General features: G+C 42.5%; 1 protein-coding gene and 1 pseudogene across 3 annotated transcripts; both read left to right on the top strand.

Moving 5' to 3' along the window:
- LOC123837500 (tigger transposable element-derived protein 1-like) overlaps window positions 1-23,789 on the top strand; it is a 243,167-nt pseudogene that overhangs the window by 103,182 nt on the left and 116,196 nt on the right.
- Window positions 673-22,717, top strand: ECI2 (enoyl-CoA delta isomerase 2). Of its 3 annotated transcripts, none has more exons than XM_064597248.1 (11): window positions 696-825; window positions 1,684-1,827; window positions 3,552-3,705; window positions 5,581-5,679; window positions 5,934-6,122; window positions 8,450-8,519; window positions 14,438-14,540; window positions 15,612-15,732; window positions 19,782-19,871; window positions 21,426-21,569; window positions 22,459-22,717. In XM_064597248.1, exons 3-11 carry the CDS (start codon window positions 3,598-3,600, stop codon window positions 22,612-22,614), a joined length of 1,080 nt encoding a protein of 359 aa, XP_064453318.1. In that variant the 5' UTR covers window positions 696-825; window positions 1,684-1,827; window positions 3,552-3,597; the 3' UTR covers window positions 22,615-22,717. The 3 variants fall into 3 exon arrangements, with proteins under 3 accessions (XP_045722396.1, XP_064453318.1, XP_045722397.1); XM_045866441.3 differs by having other exon boundaries at window positions 740-825; window positions 1,806-1,827; XM_045866440.3 differs by lacking the exon at window positions 1,684-1,827 and having other exon boundaries at window positions 673-825.

The following is a 23,789-nucleotide window of genomic DNA, read 5'->3' on the forward strand; positions in this document are numbered from 1 at the left end:
ACAGCCCATTTTAGGTGGCTGGGGGACTGGGGGGCACTGGGGGGGCAGAAAGCGACCGCCCCAGCGCTGGCAGAGTTCCAGTGTTCCCATTACACACCTTCGCTGCTCCGAACGCACCCCGAGAAGCTCGGACGGCCTGCGCCTCCAAGCTCTGTTTTTCCGGTTCCCGCCCGGAGTGGATGCGCGTCCATACAGCCCACCTTAATCCCAGCGACGCTCCCCATTCCTCCTCCCCCTCCCCTTCCCCCTCGTCCTCCTCCTCCTCCCCCCCTCCCCTTCCCCCTCTTCCTCCTCCTCCTCCCCTCCCCTTCCCCCTCTTCCTCCTCCTCCCCCTCCTCCTCCTCCCCCTCCCCTCCCCTTCCCCCTCTTCCTCCTCCTCCCCCTCCTCCTCCTCCTCCCCCTCCTCCTCCTCCCCATTCCTCCTCCTCCTCCCCCTCCTCCTCCTCCCCATTCCTCCTCCTCCTCCCCTTCCCCCTCTTCCTCCCCCTCCTCCTCCCCCTCCTCCTCCTCCCCCTCCTCCTCCTCCCCCTCCTCCTCCTCCCCCTCCTCCTCCTCCCCCTCCTCCTCGTCCTCCTCTCTCTCTTCCCCTCCCCCCGCCCCCCGTCCCGGCGTCACCCTGGGCGCTGGTACCGCCCCCGTCCCGCCCCGTCCCCCATTCTGACCTATCGTGTCCCGCTCCGCTCCCCGCCCCATCGCCTCCGGGCCATCCAGGTTCTAAATACCGCCCCCGAATGCTGTCCCCGCCCCAGCTTTCGGGTCAGCCATGGCCGTGGTGGGGCCAAGCGGCCGACTGGCCCGGTGCTATTGCCTGAGAGCGGTCAGGAGGTAAGTGCCGAGCCGGGGGTCCAAGGTCGCCCGTGGGACCCCGGCGTCCAGAGGCGGTCGCCATCCGTGGGAGGTGCCCTCTCTCTTATCTTGTCCCGGTAGCAACAGGGCTTTGCTTTTACGGTTTTCCCGGGAGAGAGTGAAGGCAAGTGTCCTTAAACGCGCGCCCTCTTCTTCGGCTGGGCCCGAAATTGTCCGGATGGACGCGCGGGGGGGGGCCTGAGCTGCCCTCAGCCCTCACCTCGGGCCACGCGCCACCCAGCCCTCGGGTGCACGTCGCCGCCCTGGCTGCCGCGAGGTTGCCACCGTAGTTTGCTAAAACGCGGTGGAACATGTAAGCACGCTTGGCTTCTCTGCTGAATGCTGTAGAAACGCAAGCCGTTATCGTCAGGGGGGGTTAAACTCTTTGCTTCCTGGGGAACACTTCTGTAATGTGAAGTGACGGCATACACAATCTATGTAAAAATTGAGGTGGTGGAGTTAAGAATGATTTTCCCGATTTTATATATTAAACGGTAGTGTTCTGTCATTTTTTTTAAAACTCACTTTATTTGTGAGAACTTGCACATTGAGGCCTTCTAATAGACATTTTGCTTTCCTTTCTGTTGGGAACTTCACATGCATCACGTAGGATGCAGAGTTTTTCCCTTTTTGGAAAGAAACGAATTCAGTTACTTAATATAAAAATTATTGAAGACTTTATTGAATTACTAGTATTTCAGAGTTTGAACCTAGGGTTCTTTATAGGCTTTGAAAGGCATATTATTGCAGAGGAAGTGATACATCAGGTGTGGGCGTTATTAAAACTGTATTATTTTAATCATCTTTGATCCCATTAACTTTAACTTTATATGCCAGGGTCATCATTGTGAACTTCAGTTTTTTGCTTGTGGCCCCAGTACTGTGCACTGAAATTTTCTTTTCCTCTGCCTACTAAACACCGTACCTGGTTGTGCTTGCTGTTTCTGGTCTCCTCCTAGCTGGCTGGTTCAGCTTCCTGGGGTGAGTATTTAGTTATGTCTGTTCAGGGCAGCTTCACAGACTAGCAGCCACAGGGGTTAGATTTTGCCTGGGTAGGTCCCCCACCTACTAGGAAGTGGCTCTTTGTCTGGAATGCCAACAACAGCTCATCCGTCTTTTTGAACATTTCTTGTATCCTAACCCATTCTCCCCTCCTTCTGATGTGGGAAACAAAGGCAGAAGAAAAATTAAATTTCCTTACCACTTACAGCCCACTGACAAGTCCTTGAAACAGGCAGAGTGACCTTCCTCTAGGAACTCAGCTGCCTGGATGTTAATACTTTGCTAAGGGCAAAAGGCAATCTTAGCCCCACCCCCAGGGTCCTGTTAGTCTACTTTAACATATAAAAATTCCTTTGGAAATGTCCTTTATCTCTACCCCCCAAGATACGTGTTGACAATCACCCCCCAAGCTTATGACTCACCGATATACATCTGAAGGGTCTCATGACTAAGGTTTTATTAGACAGTAATAAATGACCTTTTCCTAACAATAGCTAGCCCCTTCAAGGTCCTGGAAACCTTGCTTCCAAAATTCCTTAGAGACTTAGGCTACCCCTAACCCCCTCCCAACTTGAAAGTGTATAATCAGCCATCCTCTTGACCCACGGGTCGTGTCCCCATGCTTTAATAAAACCACCTTTATGCACCAAAGACGTCTCAAGAATTCTTTCTTGGCTGTAGGCCCTGAATCCCACCTTCTTTCCTACATCACTTCCACCTGTATGTTGGGACACACATTTTGCTGAACAGAAAGGATTGACCTGATAATAGTTTATACTTTGTTAACCGTCAGTGAGGGCAGACAGGATTTCTGGCCCTTAGGACACAAAGGACCAAATTCTGTACAGCTGACCTCTTCAGGCTCAGTCTCCTGCTCACTTCCATTTCGCAGTGCTTTTCATTTACTTTCTTGCCTGTGGCAAAATTTACATGGCCATTCAGGTTCTCGAAGCTTTTATCAGTAATTTGAATTGCTACAAATGCTGTGCTGGATTGTAACTTCCTTTTCCTTTATTTTAAGATTACTACAGTTAGCCTCTGTATTGATTTTTTTTTTTTGAGCGGGGGGATCATTTTGAAAACCACTGTTGGGAAGGAAGAGATTTATTCTGCCCTTCAAGGTCCTTCTAGCTGGATTAAGAATCAAATTGACAGAGACAGATCAACGGGAGAAAATCAAATTTAGTTTCATACATATGGGGAATCCACATAGACATGAAATTCCAAAGATGGGCAGCAGGTGGCTTACATGACTTATATTTTGAAGCTTATATTCTGAGCTAAGGAGAGGGATTAGGAGTCTGAGGATACAAAGTGGAGGAAGACCATTAGCAGGAAGGTGAGAGGAGATCTTGGGAAAACAAAGATTGTCCCATTACACAAATAAGTTTCTTGGATAAAGGGGAATCTCTGTTAATGGCACTGTTCCTAGTACAAGCTCTTCTTTCCAATGTAAACCTAAGCAGTTGGTGGGGAGTCAGAGAGCTTTTCCTGCATCTGCTGGGCTTTGCTTGCTTTTAACTCAAAATATTGCTCATGCCAACATGGCCCATCTTGGGGCTGTTTGCCCTTGGCCCCTACACCACTAACCATTTGCAGCCAGCTTGTATAGGGGCAGGTATAGAGAACATATTTCAGGAGAAACAGAGCATTTTGGTATGTAAGGACTGGCAGCAATTAGAAATCAGTCTGCCTGTTTGCAGTTCCCTGCAGGTCCCAGCACTTCAGCTGCACGTGAGCAAAACAGCAATGGGAGCCAGTCAGAAGGATTTTGAGAGTGCAGTGAATCAGGTGAAGCTGTTGAAGAAGGACCCAGGAAATGAAGTGAAGCTCAAACTCTATGCGCTCTATAAGCAGGTAAATGCCTGAGGTCTGACGTAATTTAGAGACATTTTGAGCAGAAGGCTCCTCAGACAGATCTGCCGTGTGTTTTACTGAAATGCAGCTTTCATATTTTTAGGGTTTGTATTACTGCCTTTCCTCTGAAGAGTGTCTACATGAGAGTTTTTGTACATTAGTCTTTGCAGTACCGTGAAGGCAAAAAGTAACGTATCAGGATCACTCTGGAGTCAGAGAGACTTAAAAGAGATAACCACCAAAGGCTTCTGATTAGAAAAAATCAACTGAAAAAAATTTTTTGAGACCACTGGGGAAATCTGAATGTGGACTGAGTATTAGGTGATACCTAGGAGTTATTATTAATGGCACCATGGTTATATAAGAAAATGTTGATGTTCTTTAGGAATGCACACTAAATATGTAGGGGTGAGATAGCATGGCGTTTGGGGTTCACCAAAATGAGCAAAAAAAAAAAAAAAAAAGAAGGAAGGGAGGAAGGAAGGGGAAGGGAAGGAATGGACAAAGCAAGTATGGCCAAAAAATGATAGTTACTGAGTTAGGTCGAGTATTGGGAATTCATTATAATATTCTACTTTTCTACATGTTTGAAAATTTGTATAACAAAAATTTAAAACTAAAATTTTTAAGTTGTGATGTCTAAAGACAACCTTGGGAAGTCAGCTGGTTTGGGGCTCCTGTGTGTGATCTATTTTCCTCTTCCCATGATCGGTACCAGCCTCCCTTAGTGTCCTATGGGTGTGTACAGTGAAGAATTTGACATTTCAGAAAGAGGCCAGGACTTTGCCCTTGACTTCTGGGAGGTAATCCCTAAGCCCTCAAAAGATCATGCCTGCTAAGGAGTGTCTTTGTCGGCCTGAGAGTCTAACAATGTGATTTCAAGTCAGGGCTCCTGGCTGCGTATTCAGTCATGCCTACACCATGAGCCCCATACGAGAACTCTGAACACCAGGGCTTGAGTGAGCTTCCCTGGTGGGCAGTACTCCGTGTGCATTATTACACATCTATTCTGGGAGAAGTATTGTTTCCTGACTCCAGGCTGGGTTGGGGAAGGAGGCTTGTGGACCGTGTTGCCTCTCACTTCCCTCTTGCAGGGTGACTGGTGTCTCTTTGTCTTTGGAAAGTCTAAGCCTCCTCCACTGCCTTTGTTTCTCAAAGCCTCTTTCTTCTTTCCTCTTTTAGCTAATTATAGGATTTGAAGTTTTTACATGTGGCTATGTAAGTGGCATGGGATACTCATCTCAAAACACTCACTCCACCTACTCTCAAACAAGTAAAATTGAGTTGTTTTTATGCTTCCTATTTACATGGCCTTCATTTAAGTTTCCAGAAGGCCGGTGGCTTTGACACTCTCCTATCCTTGCTACCCCAAGTAGGACTCTGTTCAGTTGGCAGAAATCCACCACTGAATTAAGTGGTATTTTTTGTATCTTTGAGTGGGCTTTCAGAATATACAGTAGGTTTCCAAATGTTTGTTGGCTGGTTACTTTTGAAGATGGTTTGCGTGAATATTTTGATTGTGTGTGAAAAATGGGATCATCGGTATAAAACTAATGAACTATTAGACGTTTTTAAAAAGTACTTTGCCAAAACCCTTGCCTTGCATTGTTTTCATAAGCAGGCACTTATAACTTACTTTAGGGACTGATAGCTGATGGCACATTTTGTTTCTCCAGTCTCTTTTCTGTTGTGTATTTTTACCTGCAGCATCAAAGACAGTGCAAGGGGAAGGTTAAGATGAATTTATGTATCTTCTCAAAGTGTTTGGGAGGGGAAGGCGCATTCACGCTAGTTGTCCATTTTATGGATCTTAAATATTTGACACTCCAGTTTGCATGGACATTTGACTGATAATTGCCCCTCTCCTCTTCACAGGCCACTGAAGGGCCTTGTAATACACCTAAACCAGGTCTGTTCGACTTGATCAATAATGCCAAATGGGATGCATGGAATGCTCTTGGCAGTCTGCCCAAGGTAAATTTACTTGCTACTTGGCTTTTATTTTAGTTACTACTTTGCTTTTATTTTACTTGCTATATTCCTGAAGGAAGATGAGTGCTTCTCATTATTAAACCATTGTAGATGGAACCTGTGAGATCTGGTTGGATTCTGTTGAATCAGACCTCTCTACTTTCTTCATTGCAAGGTGCCATTTCTTAGCGTCGTAAGTTTCGCGAAGTGCTTATTTGTTGACCATGGGCTGCAGTTATTTGTCATCTTCTCTTCAGGAAACTGCTAGGCAAAACTATGTGGATTTGGTGTCTGGTTTGAGGTCTTCATCTGACTCCTCTAGCCAAGTGAAGCCTGAAGCAGACAAAAAACAAGCTGGGTATGAAACGCTGGTGATCACCTCTGAAGACCACATCACAAAGATCATGTTGAACCGTCCCGCCAAAAAGAATGCACTGAACACACAGGTAACATGACCTGCCCTGGGAGTTTGTCCTGCTTTTCTTTCCTCCCTCTGTCTGTTTCACTGAACAGCTAGAATGTTTCAGCATCATTGCTATTTTTGTGATCTCTTATTTGATTTGTGCAAGAGGATTAGTAATGGTGCCTACTTCTTTATACAACTGAGTTGGGCATTTGTTATTTAGAATTTGTTGGCTTTGGGTAGGTTCTCTGTGCCCAAAAAAGCACTGCAACTTTCCTAATGATGGAAGCACAAATAAATTAAATTAATACAAATGAAACATACATTGATATAAGAGAATAGGTGTAGAGGTTCTCCAAGGTTGATATAGACCGGATTCCCCAGACTTTGCTCATGTCACTTAGACTTGAGAGTGAGTACTGTTCAAGTTGCATGGGCCTTTATTTATATAAGTAGAGGGAGAAAGGAAAGAAGACCTTCATCTTAAATATAGCATAACCCAGCTCTGCTTCAAATGAGCCGCCTGACAGGAGCTCCTTTGACCTTTGAGTCTTTCATTGAACTAGAATGATAATAAAAATAACCACTTCTACCTCTTACCCTTGAAAAAAATATAGGGAATTAATTGGATGCTTGGTGCTGAATTGCAAGTAAAATTTGAGGGGCTAAAACCCTTTCCATTGGGTTTATCATCTACATTGTAGCAGAAAGAGTGTGATCACTTAAAATGGTGTTAAATAAGAATTCCATGGAGTTGGATATGTGCCATTGACTTAGTAAAACATTTGATCCTCAAAATTTCATTGCCCTTGCCTCATTTCTGTGTAATCACGGTGATGATGATGATGATGATGATGATGATGATGATGATGATGGTGGTGGGATGATGGTGGTGATGGTGGTGGTGATGTTGGTGGTGGTGATGATGGTGGTGATGATGGTGGTGATGATGATGGTGATGGTGATGGTGGTGGTGATGATGGTGGTGATGATGGTGGTGGTGATGGTGATGATGGTGGTGATGATAGTGGTGGTGATGATTGTGATGATGATGGTGGTGGTGATGGTGGTGGTGATGGTGGTGGTGATGATGGTGGTGGTGATGATGGTGATGGTGGTGGTGATGATGATGGTGATGATGGTGGTGATGATGGTTATGATGGTGGTGATGATGGTGATGGTGGTGGTGATGATGGTGGTGGTGATTGGTGATGATGGTGGTGGTGATGGGGATGATGATGGTTATGATGGTGATGATGGTGATGATGGTGATGATGGTGATGATGGTGATGGTGGTGGTGATGATGGTGATGAAGGTGATGGTGGTGGTGATAATGGTGGTGGTGATGATGGTGATGATGGTGATGAGGAGGAGGATAGTAATAGCATCTACTCTTTACAGAGTGCCTAGTGTGTGTCAGCCCTTTCCACACAGAGGTTTCTTTAAATCCCACAAGGAGCCTACTTTTAATACTAACAATAAAATAATTAGGTTAAGCAGTAACTTGCTCAAATTCACATAACTAATAAGCTGGAAAACCTAAATCAAAACCCTAATATATCCATCTCCTAATCCCAGCTCTGGCCAAATACCCTGTCATGCTGCGTCATCATAACCATAATAATAATGGAGTTATTTCCTCGTTCCCTCCCTCAGTGAATACGATTTCACCTTTACTCACATATCATGTCAAGTCCATATTTTTTTTCAGTGTCTGTGTATCCATAAATAACCCTCTTCATCATTCTCTCCCGCACTGATGTCTTATCTGAGGTAGAAAGGGCACCAGTGCGTTAAAAGCTATAACAACGACACCTCCAAGATTTTCAGAGACGTTGCTGATTTAAAATATTGGACCTATTGTCTTTGGCTACCATTAGAGTGTCTTGAAATCCCAGCCTTTAACACTTTCCAGAGTGCCTGGGACACACGTGCTCTTTTTTGAGGTCCCAACTGACAAACTGCTTCATGGAAATCTTCCTCTGGCCACCTCCCGTCCTACCCATGCTAGACGTCAGTGCTTCCTCCAGTCTGCCTGCCATGTCATACTTTCCACCCACTTTAGAGCTCCCTCTCTCTAGTAATTCCAAAGGCTCAAGGACTAGGTCTTACTTGTTCACTTTTGGGGAAAGGTGGATATATCCCCCAGTGTCCACAAGCGCACATGGCACGTGATACACACCAAGTAACTGTAAAACGAATGAAAGTCCTTTCAACTTGGGCTGCCTTTTTGGTTATGTAAATGCAACCAACATTAACAGTTAGCGCTTTGCAGAGGACAGGCTTACAGACTGACTTTTAGTGAATCCCACGCAATGGTTATCATTTTCAGAGTTCCTTTCTTTTTCTCGTTTCCCCCTTTCACATAGATGTATCAGGAAATCATGCTTGCACTCGAAGCCGCAAGCAAGGATGACTCTACCATAACTGTTTTTACAGGTAAGACATTTTCTTGGATTTCTTAATAATTTCTCTTTTGGGGGAATTTCCTACCAGATAGGAAATTGAGTAGCTCTGAGGTATTTTCCAGTACTGAGATACTCTATTCTTTTTAAAGATTTTTTTTAAATTTTTATTTTTTTCTAAGCTTGCTTTCAACAAACCCAGTGAAGATAGGCCCTATAATTACTCTTCTTTTATACATGGGAACACTGAAAGGTTAAGTTTTGATAAATAGTGCTTTTACTATAGTTATTTTCTATATATTCTTCACTTTTGGTTTCTATTTCCTCTTTGATCCAAGCTTTACATGATAATGATAATTCCCTTTTTTTTTTTTTAAGATTTTATTTATTTATTTGACAGAGAGAGACACAGCGAGAGAGGGAACACAAGCAGGGGGAGTGGGAGAGGGAGAGAAGGCTTCCTGCTGAGCAGGGAGCCCGATGCGGGGCTCGATCCCAGGACCCTGGGATCATGACCTGAGCCAAAGGCAGACGCTTAACAACTGAGCCGCCTGGGTGCCCCAATAATGATGGTTCCTTTAATTTCTACAAAGGTTTTTGTTGTTGTTGTTTATTTGGTTGGTTTTTGGTTTTCCATTTCTGTTATTGATTCCTGGCTTCACTGAATTATAATCAGAGATGATCAGTTTTACTAGATTTACTATTTATTTATTTATTTATTTGGGGGGCGGGTAGAGGAGGAGGGAAAGAGCGAATCTTAAGCAGGCTCCCAAAGCCAGGGTGGAGCTCGATGCAGGGCTTGATCTCAGAACCCTGAGATCATAACCTGAGCTGAAATCAAGAGTTGGATGCTTAACTGACTGAGCCACCCAGGCGCCCCACTAGATTTACTTTTTTAAAAATCTATTAAGTTTGGGCGCCTGGGTGGCTCAGTTGGTTAAGCGACTGCCTTCGGCTCAGGTCATGATCCTGGAGTCCCGGGATCGAGTCCCGCATCGGGCTCCCTGCTCAGCAGGAAGTCTGCTTCTCCTTCTGACCCTCCTCCCTCTCATGCTCTCTGTCTCTCATTCTTTCTCTCGCAAATAAATAAATCTTAAAAAAAAAAAAAATCTATTAAGTTTAGTGGGGCGCCTGGGTGGCTCTGTCCTTGGGCATCTGCCTTCGGCTCGGGTCATGATCCCAGAGTCCTGGGATCGAGCCCCGCATCGGGCTCCCTACTCCATGGGAAGCCTGCTTCTCCCTCTCCCACTCCCCCTGCTTGTGTTCCTCTCTTGCTGTGTCTCTGTCAAATAAATAAATAAAAAATCTTTAAAAAAAACCTATTAAGTTTTATGTATATTGCTCCATATGGAACTCTCTACCTTGAAGATAAAGAACTGGAAAATGGCCAATTTTTTATATCATCCAGGAACTATTCAAAAAATAAGTTCATTCTTTTAAGGTATAGAGTTAAAAATATATCAGTTAGACTGACCTTTCTAATTTATGTTAAGATTCCCCCATTTCTGTTTTTGTCTTCTAATTAATCTTAGACTGAAAAAAGTAACGTAAAGGCATTTATTGCTATTATGTTTCTTTCAGTGTCTCCTTCGTGTCAAAAAAACAAATTGCTTTAAAGCAAGTTTTTATCTTATTGACACTAAAAGACTTGTGAATGGTTATCCGTTATTATAAAATGGTCATCTTTTGTCTCACTTACTGCTTTTTGCCTTGAAGTCAACCTTGTCAAATAGTAATGCCATAACACCTGCCTCAGTACTCTTTGCACTTGCCTGGCAAACCTTTACCACCCTTTCAGCTTTCTATCTTTCCGAATTACTCCTTACAGTCTGTGTCTCATAGAACACATTGTTAGATTTTCCCTCTTTGATCCAGTCTGAATTTTTTTTTTTTTTTTTTTTTTTTGTAAAGGCCCCTTTACCTGTTTAGATTTATGTATATGACAGATCTGTTACCTTTTAGCTCTGGCATCTTACATGGTTACTCCTTAGAATACTTTCTTTGACTGTTTTTTACTTCATGGTCTGTTTTTTCCTTAGTGTGTGTTTTACTTCTCATGGTTTGAAAGTTTTTTCCCTGCTTTTAGTAATTGCTTTTATAGCTTTGTGTGGTACCCATCAATAACTCTAGCTTGTATTATTCCCCTTGGACAGGGTCTGTTGGTTGCCCCTATGAGAGTCGAGGAAGGGAGCATGCATTTCCCGACATCCCACAGACCTCTTTTCCGAGTATATGGTCAGTTAAGTAGTGCTCCATTGTCTTCTAGCCTAGGATGTCGCCCCGGAGAGGTTTGAGGCTACCATTAATTTGGTTTTTATAAGATCTTTTTTTCCCCCTGGAAGACCAGGGGATACTTTCCGTTCTTTATCACTTTTTCATAGAACATATGTATCCTGTTAAAACTGATTAGTAACGCCTTGTTTTAAGTTTTCTTTGATAATATCTCTGAATGTTTTTGTTTCAATTGGTCTGTTCTTTTTGAAAGAAATTCTAGTTACAGAAGAGAATGTCTGGACTGTTGGGACTATTATCTTTTATTTTCTCCGAGTTCTTAACTCTTGTCTTCTGTTGTTTTGCTCACTAGTCTCAATCCTGTACTCTGGTTGCTTTTTTTTTTTTTTTTAAGATTTTCTTTATTTATTTAGCAGAGAGAGAGGGAGAGCACAAGTAGGCAGAGAGGCAAGCAGAGGGTGAGGGAGAAGCAGGCTCCCCGCAGAGCAGGGAGCCCGATGTGGGGCTCGATCCCAGGACCCTGGGATCGTGACCTAAGCCGAAGGCAGACGCCTAACGACTGAGCCACCCAGGTGCCCCTCTGGTTGCATTTTTAACAATGTCTGTCCTTTTTATGGCCTCTGATGACATCATTCTTTAGTGGTTGTGGTTTTCTCTCTACCTCTTTTCCTGAATGCTCTCAGGTACTTTTCTTTTTTTTCTCTCATCTATCACTTCCGTTTTGAGTCCGTAGAAAAGCTCAGCTGTTAACTTTTTATATATACGTTGAGGACCAGCATAGAGTGTGTTTGGAAAAGAAGTTTTATTACTCATGAAATTATCAAAAATACTATTTATGATACCATTTGCTCCTGATAGTAATGTAAGAAAAAATTAAAGAACAAATTTATTATGTTAAAATACTGTCGATAACAAATATAGCTCTTTGTTTCTCAGTTCCCTAGCTATAACTATCTAAAGCCCTACTACAAAACAAACATGTCTTCTGAATTTTTCCTTTAAAACTTGCCCTTGAGCCCATTCCAGTGTGGTCTCTACCTTTTGCTTAGATCCCCACCCTGACCTTTGTATCATTAAATCCAGGGACATTTCTTAGGCTTCATCAGACTCTTCCCCCATCTTAAACCTGTGTCTTCCCTGCCTTCCCTGCCTTCCCTTCCAGCCTGCCCCTCTGATCTGCTGTCTCTGATCTCCTTTGTAGATTCATCCTCTGCGTGGCCATCCAAAGGGAGGGTTCCTGAAGGCTTAGTTCTGGGCACTGTTCTCTTTCCCTGGACCCCACATCCATGCCCACTCTCCAACAAAAGTCCATATGCTGGTGCTTCCTCCCTTGGTATCTTTGGTCAGGACACTCCCCAGGGCTCCTGACCCATGTGCCCACCTGGCACTTCCTCATAGGTATCACCTCCCACATCTTTCTCTCTGGAGCTTTATCAGTGTTCCAGATGACAGCGGGTGGTTTCACATCTGCCCTGTTATGTAGACCAGAATCCTAACATTCATGATTGACCTTGTCTCTCTCTCTCCTCCCATGTCCCACTTCACTTCATCAGTAGCTCTGGAGTCAGCCATTTTTTCTGTCTCCTTTGCACTAGTCCAAGCCGCCGTGGACTCTTGTCTGAAATGAAATAAACCCTTTCTCATCTTTCTGATTCCCTTTTGTCCTCCTCTCTCCCTTGCCTTATCCAATCTCACTACATCCAATAGAATCTTTTTCCAAATAAAAATCTTATTCCTCCTCCATTTAAAACTTCTTCAGTGGCACCAAGACAATTCAGTGGAAAAAGAAAAATCTTGTGACAAATGATGCCAGAGCAACTAAATATTCATATGGGGGAAATGAACTTCAACCCCATCTTACACCCTATACAAAAATTAATTTGAAAGTTATATAAGCATAAAACTCAGAAACATAAAGCTTCTAGAAGAAAACAATATCTTTGTGACCTGGAGGTGGGCAGAGATTTCTTGGACAGGACACAAAAAGCATTAACCATAAAAGAAACAATTTACAACTTGGACTTCCTCAGAATTTAAAATATCTGCTTATCAAAGACAATAGTAAGAAAATGAATATATAGGTATTACAGGCTGGCGTAGGAGGAATATTTGTTATACATAAATCTGATTAAGGATTATTACTCAGAATATATAAAGAACTCCTTAGAAACTAATAACAACAACAACCAGATTTAAAAACTAGATAAAGGACTTGGACACCTCATAAAAGAAGATAACACAGATTGCCAATAAGTACATGAAAAGGTGCTCAAAATTATTAGGCTTCAAAGAAATGCAAATTAAAATCACAATGAGATATTTCACCCACTGGAATGACTAAAATCTAAAAGACAGACAATACAAAATATTGGTGATGATGCAGAGCAATTAGAACCTCTACACATTTCTAATATGAGATCACTTCAGAAAACTGGCAGCTTTTTATGGAGTGAAACATACCAGCTCAGCGGCATATCAGTCCACTCCTAAGCAATTACTTCAGATAAATTAAGCATGTATCCACAGAATGATTTGTAATCCAATTCACAGGAGCCAAAAACAACTCATGTCCACCAACAGGTGAATAAACAAATTGTTGACTAGTCATACAATGGAATATTACTCAGCAATATAAAGGAATGAAGAACTGATACGAGAATATAGGTAAATCTTTAAGGCACAGTTCAGCAAAGAGAATACAGACACAAGAGTACATACTATAGAATTCCATTTATAAAATTTCTAAAATAGGCAAAAACATTCTGTGGTGATTGAAGTCAGAAAGTGGTTGTGTCAGGGCAGGGCGGGGTGGGATGGCTGGAAAGGAGCTTAAGGGAACTTTCTGGGATGGTAGAATGTTCCTATATCTTGTTTCAGATGGTGATCACGCAGGTATTTGCCATCATCAAAAATCATTGAACTGAGTGTTTAAAATTGGTGTTCTTGTATGTAAATTATGCTTTAACACAAAACACTTTCAGTGGCTCTTAGAATAAAAGTCAAAACTTCTTTTTTTTTTTTTAATTTTTTTTTTTTTAAAGATTTTATTTATTTATTCATGAGAGACAGAGACAGAGAGAGAGAGAAGAAGAGGGAGAAGCAGGCTCCCAAGGAGCAGGGAGCCCGATGCGGGACTCGATCCCAGGACCCTGGGATCATGACCTGAGCCGAAGGCAGACGCTTAACCATCTGAGCCACCCAGGCGCCCTAAAAGTCAAAACTTCTTAATGGGTCAGCAAAGCCCTACATGGACTATCCTGCCTGTCCTCATCCTACACCAGTTTCCCCTCTGGCTTATTCTGCTCTGGCACAGTGGCCAGAGTTACCCCCTTCATAGGACCTTTGCACATGCTGTTCCCTCTGCATGAATTCTTCCTACCCTTCTTCTTCTAGCTAACTTTGCCTGTCCTTCATGTCTCAGTTCAGTTGTTCCTTCCTTAGAAACATCCCTCCCTAAACCTCCAGGTTAGAACAGATCCCCTGTTACACACTCTCATATCATCATCGAGTACTTTCCCTTTGTATCAGAGTTGCATTACCTACATTTGTTTGTATGTTTTTAAATCAATGTCCAGCTTACTCACCTGTCTGTAAATTAGGGCAAGAGCCATGGCTGGTTCACCGATGTATTTCCAGTGCTTGCTAGAGAGCCTGGCACATAGCAGATACTCAGTAATGGACAGAATGAATGAATGGTGAATCTGTTGATTTTATTTACAGGAAGTGGTGATTATTACTCTAGTGGAAATGATCTGACCAATTTCACTGATATTCCCCCTGGTGGAGTAGAGGAGAAAGCTAAAAATGGTGCCATTTTACTGAGGTAAGAGTGACATTTGTCTGAACCCAGCGGACTCGTTCATATTCCTCAAAGTGGTATTTCGTGCAGCAGAAGTAAGATAAATGCTTCTTTGTGTCAGTGTCATTAATGTGGCTTTGGACAAGCATATTTCTCCAGACCGCCTCTATCAATATGTGGGCATTTATTCTATCACTTTAACTTCTGTTACCCATTCATCCTGCTGCTCTACATGAGATTCGATCAGAAAGCATAAAAGTCAACTACAGTTGAAAAAAAAAAGTTCTCTCCTATTGAAGCAGAGAGATTTAGCCAGTTCTCATTCGGCCAGAGGAATGCATGATTTCCATGATTGCTGGTAATGGGACATGTGAAGTAGTTTCAGCACAGAGAACATGAAGGCCTCTCTCCTCCTAACTCATGTATCGCTACGGGGTTCCTGATTCCCACAAAGCCGTAATATTGCAGCTCTTGTATATGCTCAGCCAGCCTTCCTAATCTCCAAGTCTGCAGCTGACATATAGCCCTGACCTGGTTACCCAGAATACACGGTTGAACCAAGGTCAAGCTTAGAAGATTCAGTCTATGAGTTTCCATCAGATGCCATCCAGATGGATATCCAGGCTGGCCAGAGTTCATTTCAGACTCATGCTGTCTTCCTCATTGTACTTCAGTCATGCCACGTTGGGACATTTTTTTATTGTTATTATTATGTTCAACTAGCCAGCATGTTATTATCATCATTAGTTTTTGATGTAGCATTCAGTGATTCATTAGTTGCATATAACACCCAGTGCTCATCACCATACGTGCCCTCCTTAATACCCATCACCAGTTACCCCATCTCCCCACCCTCCTCCCTTCTGTGACCCTCAGTTTGGTTCCCAGAGTCCAGAATCTCTCATGGTTTGTCTCCCTCTCTGATTTCTCCTCCTTCAGTTTTCCCTCCCTTTCCCTGTGGTCCTCCATGCTATTCCTTATGTTCCATATATGAGTGAAACCATATGATAATTGTCTTTCTCTGCTTGATTTATTTCACTTAGCATAATCCCCTCCAGCTCATTTAACTCTGCTTTTGTATTTCCATTTCTGTAGGGATTTTGTAGACTGTTTCATAGATTTTCCTAAGCCTCTGGTTGCAGTGGTCAATGGTCCAGCTGTGGGAATATCCGTCACCGTTCTCGGGCTATTTGATCTTGTGTATGCATCCGACAGGGTAAGTCAGCCCCCAGAAACGTAGAAAGTCATGAAGTAAAAATGAGGTCCTCTGAATTTTCTTTAATTGTTGGCTGGTAGTAAATGGATTGCATGATTTATGGTAGAATGGACTAAATTTCCCTTTTTCCCAAAGAATTACTCTTAGTTTAATTCGACTTGTTTTATTTGTCCTTCATTATTAACTTTGGTTTTCCTAAACACCAATATTGTTGTGAACATTGTCTCAACTATTATGGTTCTATATTCTAATCAAATTACGTAACAGTTACTCAAATTTTGATTTTCCAATTAATCTAAAATAGGAGATCTTGAAAGCTTGCTATCAGGGCGGGGGGGCAGGGGGAACAGCATTTTTGCATGTTCTGCAAGTGGATAATTTGATACTTTTTTCCAAGTAAACAAATTCTGGAATTTAGAATTTTAGAATATTAGAATTTTTGGGGCGCCTGGATGGCTCAGTCATTAAGCGTCTGCCTTCGGCTCAGGTCATGATCCCGGGGTCCTGGGATCGAGCCCCACATTGGGCTCCCTGCTCGGCGGGAAGCCTGCTTCTCCCTCTCCCGCTCCCCCTGCTTGTGTTCCCTCTCTCGCTGTGTCTCTCTCTGTCAAATAAATAAAATCTTTAAAAAAAAAAAAGAATATTAGAATTTTTGAATAAGAAGGGACTTTGAAGCAGTAACTACCCTCACTCCCTTTTTTGCAGATAAATAAATCGAAGTTCAAGTTACTTGCCAAAACAGTTTAGCCTTGTGTTCACCATTGCATTGCATTGATTTTTAATTTCTGTTCTCACTACAGTATTAATATATACTGTAGTAGAATAAAATTTTGAAAAATGTGGAAAAGCATAAAGGGTTCAATTAAAAATCACTTCTTATCTTACCACTCACAGATAACCGGTCCCTGACTCCTGGAACCCTAGGCTGTCTCCAGTTCTGTCATTATGAACAAAGATGTGATGACCGTTTGTTTTAGAACTTCTGTTGTAGAACTAAGAACCACTTATAAGGTTATCAGATTCTTAGAGTAATTTTTTCTTATGCAGTCGTACAATATCCTGCTCTACAACCTTGTGGAAACATTTGGTTTTTACCCCTGAAGAGATTCCTAGCTTTGTTTGGAGGTGTTTTCCCTACCAATAGACATGACCATATTTTAAGACCCTTATCTCTGGAGTTCATTTTTTTTTTTTTTTTACTGGATACAGTTTGATGGGGTTGGGCATGTTGTCAGACCTAAATGTTTTTAATAATTATCCCATGAAAATAGCAAATGAGATTCTAAGTGCTAGGCTGCCTAACCTTCATAGGTGGAAGCTTCTGCTCAAAGGCAGAAATCAATAGGCTGTGGTCACATCATGTGTGTTAGAGGACTGATTGATCAGCCGGTCTTGACCAGGGGTGGGGTCAGGAGTTCCTGACCTGAACTTAGGGATCTCATTCTTCAGTACTTAGAGGGCAAATATATCATCCTATTTGAATATTCTCCTGGTTCTCCCTCAGAATTCAAAACGCCTGTCACATCCATCATATTTTCAAGGTTTCTAGGATTTCGGTTCTATGATACAAATTGGAATTGAAATAGAAAGAAAGCGTACATAGATACTTCCAATGCTAAAACATTTGGCCCAGAGTAAAATATTTGACAAGTACTGACCACTACTAAGAGTTCACCAACTGAATTAAACCAAGGTTCAACTTAAAACCAGAGAAAGACACAGAAGAAAGAATCTGTGAAGAGGAATGCGTTTGATAGGATTTATCATTATTGGCTTCATAAACAAATACCATATTAAATGTGGGTTTAACACTCGTACAACCAAATTATCCTTTATTGTGGGTAAGAGTTAACAATGCCCATTAGCTTCTTTGTCAGCAAATTATACATTTCCCCTATGAGGTACTAAAAGGGTAGAAATCATAAAAATAGTATTTGCGTACTCACCACATCCTAGGCACTCTGTTGATGCACGTGATACATATTTAATGCACACAGCAGCCCTGTGAGATAGGTATTTTTGTCTCCATTTTACAAAAGAGTTCACTGTGGCACAAAGAGGTTAAGAAGCTCCCAGAGTCACCAGGAAGTCAGATGCCAGAGCCTGACCCTTAATTACATTTACTGCTCTATTTCTGAAAATAAGTTAAATGCTGCTTACTGTCAGTTCTTCACATACCTGTTGGCAGCCCTTTAGCTATGGTTGGCGTTTTCTTTCGCTTTCCCACTTATCCTCCTTAGGCTGTGACTTCTCAGTACATCTTCTTGAATAAGCTTGCTTTTGGGGGGAGGGGGTGATAGGTGACATTAGTAAGTTTTTATTTTATATTTTTCTTTTCACTTATATACTGCGTATATTATATATTTATGTCTTCTAACAATATTCATTAAGAAATAGCACCAGATCCGATAATGGGAAGTGAAGTCTAAATGTTCTGTATGCATATTGTCAAGTATAAATTAATTTCCTTTCGTAAGGACTTCTCATTGATCAAGAAATACACAAAAATATTTCTTAAATCAAAAAAAGGGGGGCACCTAGGTGGCACAATCGGTTGAGCTTCTGACTCTTGGTTTCAGCTTAGGTTATGATCTCGGGGTCGTGAGATCCATCCCTGCATCCATGATCAGCAGGGAGTCTGCTTGGGGTTCTCTGTTCCCCTGCCTCTGCCCCTCTGCCCTCCCTCCCTTTCTCTCTCTAAAATAGGTGAATAAATCTTTAAAAAATTTAAAAAACAAGGGGTGCCTGGGTAGCTCAGTCAGTTAAGCATCCAGCCCTTGATCTCAGCTCAGGTCTTACTCAGGGTTATGAGTTCAAGCCCCGCATTGGGCTCCATGCTGGGCATGGAGTCTGTTTAAAAACAAAAACAGGGGCACCTGGGTGGCTCAGTTGGTTAAGCGACTGCCTTCGGCTCAGGTCATGATCCTGGAGTCCCGGGATCGAGTCCCGCGTCGGGCTCCCTGCTCAGCGGGGAGTCTGCCTCTCTCTCTGACCCTCCCCCCTCTCATGCTCTCTCTATCTCATTCTCTCTCTCAAATAAATAAATAAAATCTTAAAAAAAAAACAAAAACAAACAAAAAAAAACTAGGGCTGGCTCTAGAGGTGTATCATGTACCACTCCCCCCAGCCATGTCGTGATAATAAAAACACAACCAATCTAACTTAAAAATAGTGGGCAAATATTATAATAGTTACTTCACCAAGGAAGATATAAAAAGAGCTAGTAAGCACATGAAAAGATGCTCAACATCATTAGTCATTACAGAATGTAAATTAAAACCACAAGACCCTATTACACACCTACCAGGATGGTTCGAGTTAAAACAACTGACAGTAACAAGGTTTAGCAAGGGGTTGGAGCAACTGGGGGGAGTGGTACATGATACACCACGTTGGAAATTCTTTTGGTCTTAAACCACAATTTACCACACAACCCAGCAATTCTACCACTAAGTATTTACCCAAGAGAACTGAAAACACGTTCATGCAGAGACCTGTGTACAAATTTTCATTAACGGTCTTACTCATCATAGCCAAAATACTAGAAATATCACCAGTGGGTTCAACTGGTGAATAGATACAGGAACTGTGATGTCCATACAATGGAATTCTACCCAGAAATGACAAGGAACAAGCTACCAATACAATAGCATGGTGACTCTCAAAAAGTCTTATGCTAAGGACCAAAGGCTACAGAATGTATGATTCCATTTATATTACATTCTAGAGAAGGCAAAACAGGGGACAGAAAACAGATCGGTGGTGGTTTGGTAGTGACAGGAATGGATTGACTGCAGAGGGCACAAGGAGCCCTTTGGGGTGATGGAGATATTCTACATCTTGACATGGTGGTGGCTACGTAACTGTGTACCTTCATTAAAACTCACCAAGCTGCCTATCTGAGAGTGAACTTGGTGTGTATATGATACCACAGCAATCCTAATTTTTAAAAAAACTTTCTCAAGTATTGTGAGGATATATACAAATAGTGATTTTTAAAAATCACATACAAAAAGTAATTGTCTTTCTTTTCTTTTTTCTCCAAATAGGCAACATTTCACACCCCTTTTAGTCACCTTGGCCAAACTCCAGAAGGATGTTCCTCTTACACTTTTCCGAAGATAATGGGCCTAGCCAAGGTAACTCTTGGAAACCCTAAGAATAAGTTGTAATAAGTAACCTCTGGGGAAGCCTGCGTGGCTCAGTCAGTTAAACATCCGACTCTTGATTTCAGATGTTTTCCCCCACTTGCACTCTCTCTCTCTCAAATAAATAAATAAATCTTTAAAAAAAAAAATAACCTCTGTTCGAAAAGTAATTCTATACTCTTTTCTTTTCCTTGATAATATAGACAGAAGAAAAGTGAGTTATTTGCTCCTCCACTCTAAAACTTCCAAATGTAGAAGAGCTAGGCTATGGGAAATGTCTGGTGTGAGGGAAAATTAGAAACTCTCCATGACTCTGCAGACTAGGATCTGCTCTTGCAGCTGGGTGCCCGGTGCCTTGTCCTCCACTGCTGTGTGGCATGAGTCATTAGAGGACCAGGGCTGTGCCACCTCGCGGCCCCACTTGATTTCTGTGTGGATGAACAGCATCCTCTGGAAGCCATAAGATGACATCTTGACTTTGAGAGTCATGGGAGGTACCAGCAGATGCGAGTCCTCCTGGGGGTTTACGCCTTCCAGAGCTGCTTCCAGTCATAGCAGCCTCTTCATTCAGTAAGTTTAGCCGTGTGTTCAGGCTCCCAGAGGGGTTCTGTGGCTGCCCAGGTCTGTCCCCGTGTCTACGGAAGCCTGGGTGCCCAGGCTCAGTGTGCATGACTCCAGGGTAATCATGATGAGACCGAACAGTGGGTAGCCGGGGATAAGGGAAGGCTTAGCCAATTCTTGGAGGTCTGAACGTGGTGGGGTTGGAACGGAGCCTGTTTTCATTGACTGCTAGGTTTTTGTTGCAAATATATAGTTTTTAAAGCTCATTACTCTGTCACATTATTACAGATTTTAACTTTGAAAAGTTGGGCAGAACCAACTCTTAAGGCTTAGGGCATTTGACTATGAAATAATATTTTTCCAGAAGCACAACTGGAAATACAGAGGATATCCGCTTAGTGAGCTCAGTTTTGTTAGAAGCTGAATATTCCTCCCTTCCTGAATAGTCCTTCCTCCCTTTCTTTTGGTCAGGTAGAACTAATTAGTAGTACCTGTGCAGGTAAAGAAAACTGTCAGAGCTGGACCACTGCATACAGTTTCCAAGGAAGGGAAGTTTGAAAGTTAGGGTGTCTAAAGTTTGGTTGGCATTCACTGTGACCTGGATTTTCCTTTTTTTTTAAGTTCTGTTTTCTTTTGTAATTGTTTATAGTGTATAAAACAGAAATTTCTAGTTGTGTGGGTTACCGGATCAGCATCTGCTTCAGGTCCTTTCTGCGGACCTGTGGCTCCCTGCTTTTGCCTTCCCAGCACAGACACATAGAGAAGCAAAAATCCTTGCAAACCTTCCAGAGAGCCTGAGATGCTCTCAGCACAGTTTGCAAAACATTGCCTATTGAGGTCTTCAGTTTCTCCCTTAACAAGAAATACTGGCAACCTCAGAAGACCGTAAGGGAACTGCCCTCTGTCTCCTGAAAACAGTTAGTTCTGAGGTTAACTGACCTGTGTTTCATTGAGTTAATGTCTTAATCTTGCTTTTCGTTTCAGGCAGTAGAGATGCTCATTTTTGGGAAGAAGTTAACCGCTGGAGAAGCCTATGCTCAAGGACTTGTTACTGAAGTTTTTCCTGATAGCACCTTTGAGAAAGAAGTTTGGACCAGGCTGAAAGCATATTCAAAGCTCCCCAGGAATGTTAGTGTTGTCTTTTGTTTTTTGGGGGTTTTTTTCCTAGTAGAAACCATGGAAATAATTTATTTGCCTTAAGAGATAATAAGCATTTTAGGGCGCCTGGGTGGCTCAGTCGTTGGGTGTCTGCCTTCGGCTCGGGTCATGATCCCAGGGTCCTGGGATCGAGTCCCACATCGGGCTCCCTGCTCCGCGGGAAGCCTGCTCTCCCTCTCCCACTCCCGCTGCTTGTGTTCCTGCTCTCGCTATCTCTGTCTCTTTCAAATAAATAAATAAATAAAATCTTTAAAAAAAAAAAAAAGAGAGATAATAAGCATTTTAAAAAACAAGGTATACCTTGGTTGGCTGTAAGCACATCTAAATTTGAGATTAAAAATAACCATAATAATGTCAGAAGTACTGATTTTTTAAAAAACTTCTCAGATAGGCATTTTATTGCTATGATACATATGAAGGGAGAGGGACAGTTCTTTCTGGGGATAACTTTGAGGAGGAGGATGGGCAGTATTTGCTGAGCACTTTTATTCTTGAATCCAGGTGAGAAGCCAGATAGGCTGATTGTTAGGAGATTCTTACTGTGTAGCACTTTGGTTTTTATATGTGGTAACTCGTGACTGACTGCTCTTATATTCTTTCTGCTCAAAATGTGGTCCTGGAACCAGAAGCTTTAGTCTCTCTGGGGCTTTTTAGAAATGTGTGCTCCCAGGCCCTCTCCCATGTCTACCAAGATGAATCATATGCACATTAAAGTTTGAGAAGCACTGTCCTATGTTACACATACATCTGAGGGTGTGACAGGATTCCATGAACCATGGAGAAACAAAAATCAGCACTATGGAATAATCCCATTCCCTCTGGAATGCCCTTAACCTTATTGTTGGTTTTGTGTTTTCAGGCCATGCGTATTTCGAAACAGATCATCAGAAATCACGAGAAGGAAAAGCTGCACGCTATTAATGCTGAAGAAAGCAGCATCCTCCAGGAAAGATGGCTGTCAGACGAATGCGTGAATGCAGTCATGAACTTCTTGTCCCAAAAAGCCAAGCTGTGATGCTGTTACAGCAGAGTTACGCATTTCAAAGGAAGGGATGTGCTGTCATTTCTGATCCAGTACTCGGACTAAATAAATTGTGCCTTTTCTCAGTGCTAACATACCATTTATGGTTCTCATATTTCACTAGAGCCCCGATGACAAACCAGTTATGTACCACAAGCTTTAAGAATTTACATAGGATTTGGGTCACAGGGAGTCTTACGTCTTTCGACATGAATCTTTGTTTCCAGGAGCACTGAAACATTGCGCCTGGGGTCCTGCTTTGAAAAGCATTCACAGCATTGCAAGCTGAAGTCATATTTTTGAACACCACGATAGCACTTTGCCGTCCACAGAGGGTGACGGACTTAATAGGCCCAAACACCGACAGCCTCTGGATCACTGACTGAAGGTCTTCGGTGGGTTGCATGTTCTTTTTCAACCACCTAGCAAGCAAGCAGATAGAACAGTAGTAGTATTAAAAAAGAAACACACACACAAAAGAAAAGAAACAACAATAATAGTTCCACTAAACCCTATAATTTAATAAAAAAGCCATGAAGGGAAAACTGGGTTATTTCACTGGAAATAAAAGCAGTGTTCTGGATCAGTTATCACATAATTATTTACTACGTAGTCTTTGTTCTTGTGTAACGTGGTATGTTATAAAAGGCATACCCACAAGCCGCCTTAACAGTCCTTGCAACTTTGGGTTTTGATTAGAGCCATATCTAGTGACAAGGACGAGGGCATAATTTCAGCAGCTACCAAACTGGCATGGAATAGTTTGCTCTTCTAAATACCCTCATTTCTCCATAGAAGCATCAAACTACAGAAACTAAACATCTACAGCAAACAAGTGAATGTCCAACAAAGAAAAATTACATTGAAACTTGTAGGAAATTGTGTGGTGTTCTTACCCCTACTCCCCTCCCCACCCCCCATCCCCCGCCCCACCGCTACCCTGCATGGTGGGGTTGGAAGAAATTCACCTAATTCCCAGCTCCCTCCCTTGGGATAGAAGGAGCAGAGTGGAACTTGTTCGCAACCTTCTGGCCATGTGCAGGCCATCTGAGGGACTGGTTGCTGTCTTGCCTGACTCACAGTTCAGGAGGGAGATGCTGGCATAGTTTGGATGTGAGATAAGAAACCCCAAGAGGCAGCGCGCACAAACACTTGAAAGGTAAGGCTGA

The sequence above is a fragment of the Mirounga angustirostris genome, unplaced genomic scaffold (assembly GCF_029215605.1).
Source record: "Mirounga angustirostris isolate CCGP_5_RB_7025 unplaced genomic scaffold, mMirAng1.0.hap1 SCAF_8, whole genome shotgun sequence".
Taxonomy (NCBI): domain Eukaryota; kingdom Metazoa; phylum Chordata; class Mammalia; order Carnivora; family Phocidae; genus Mirounga; species Mirounga angustirostris.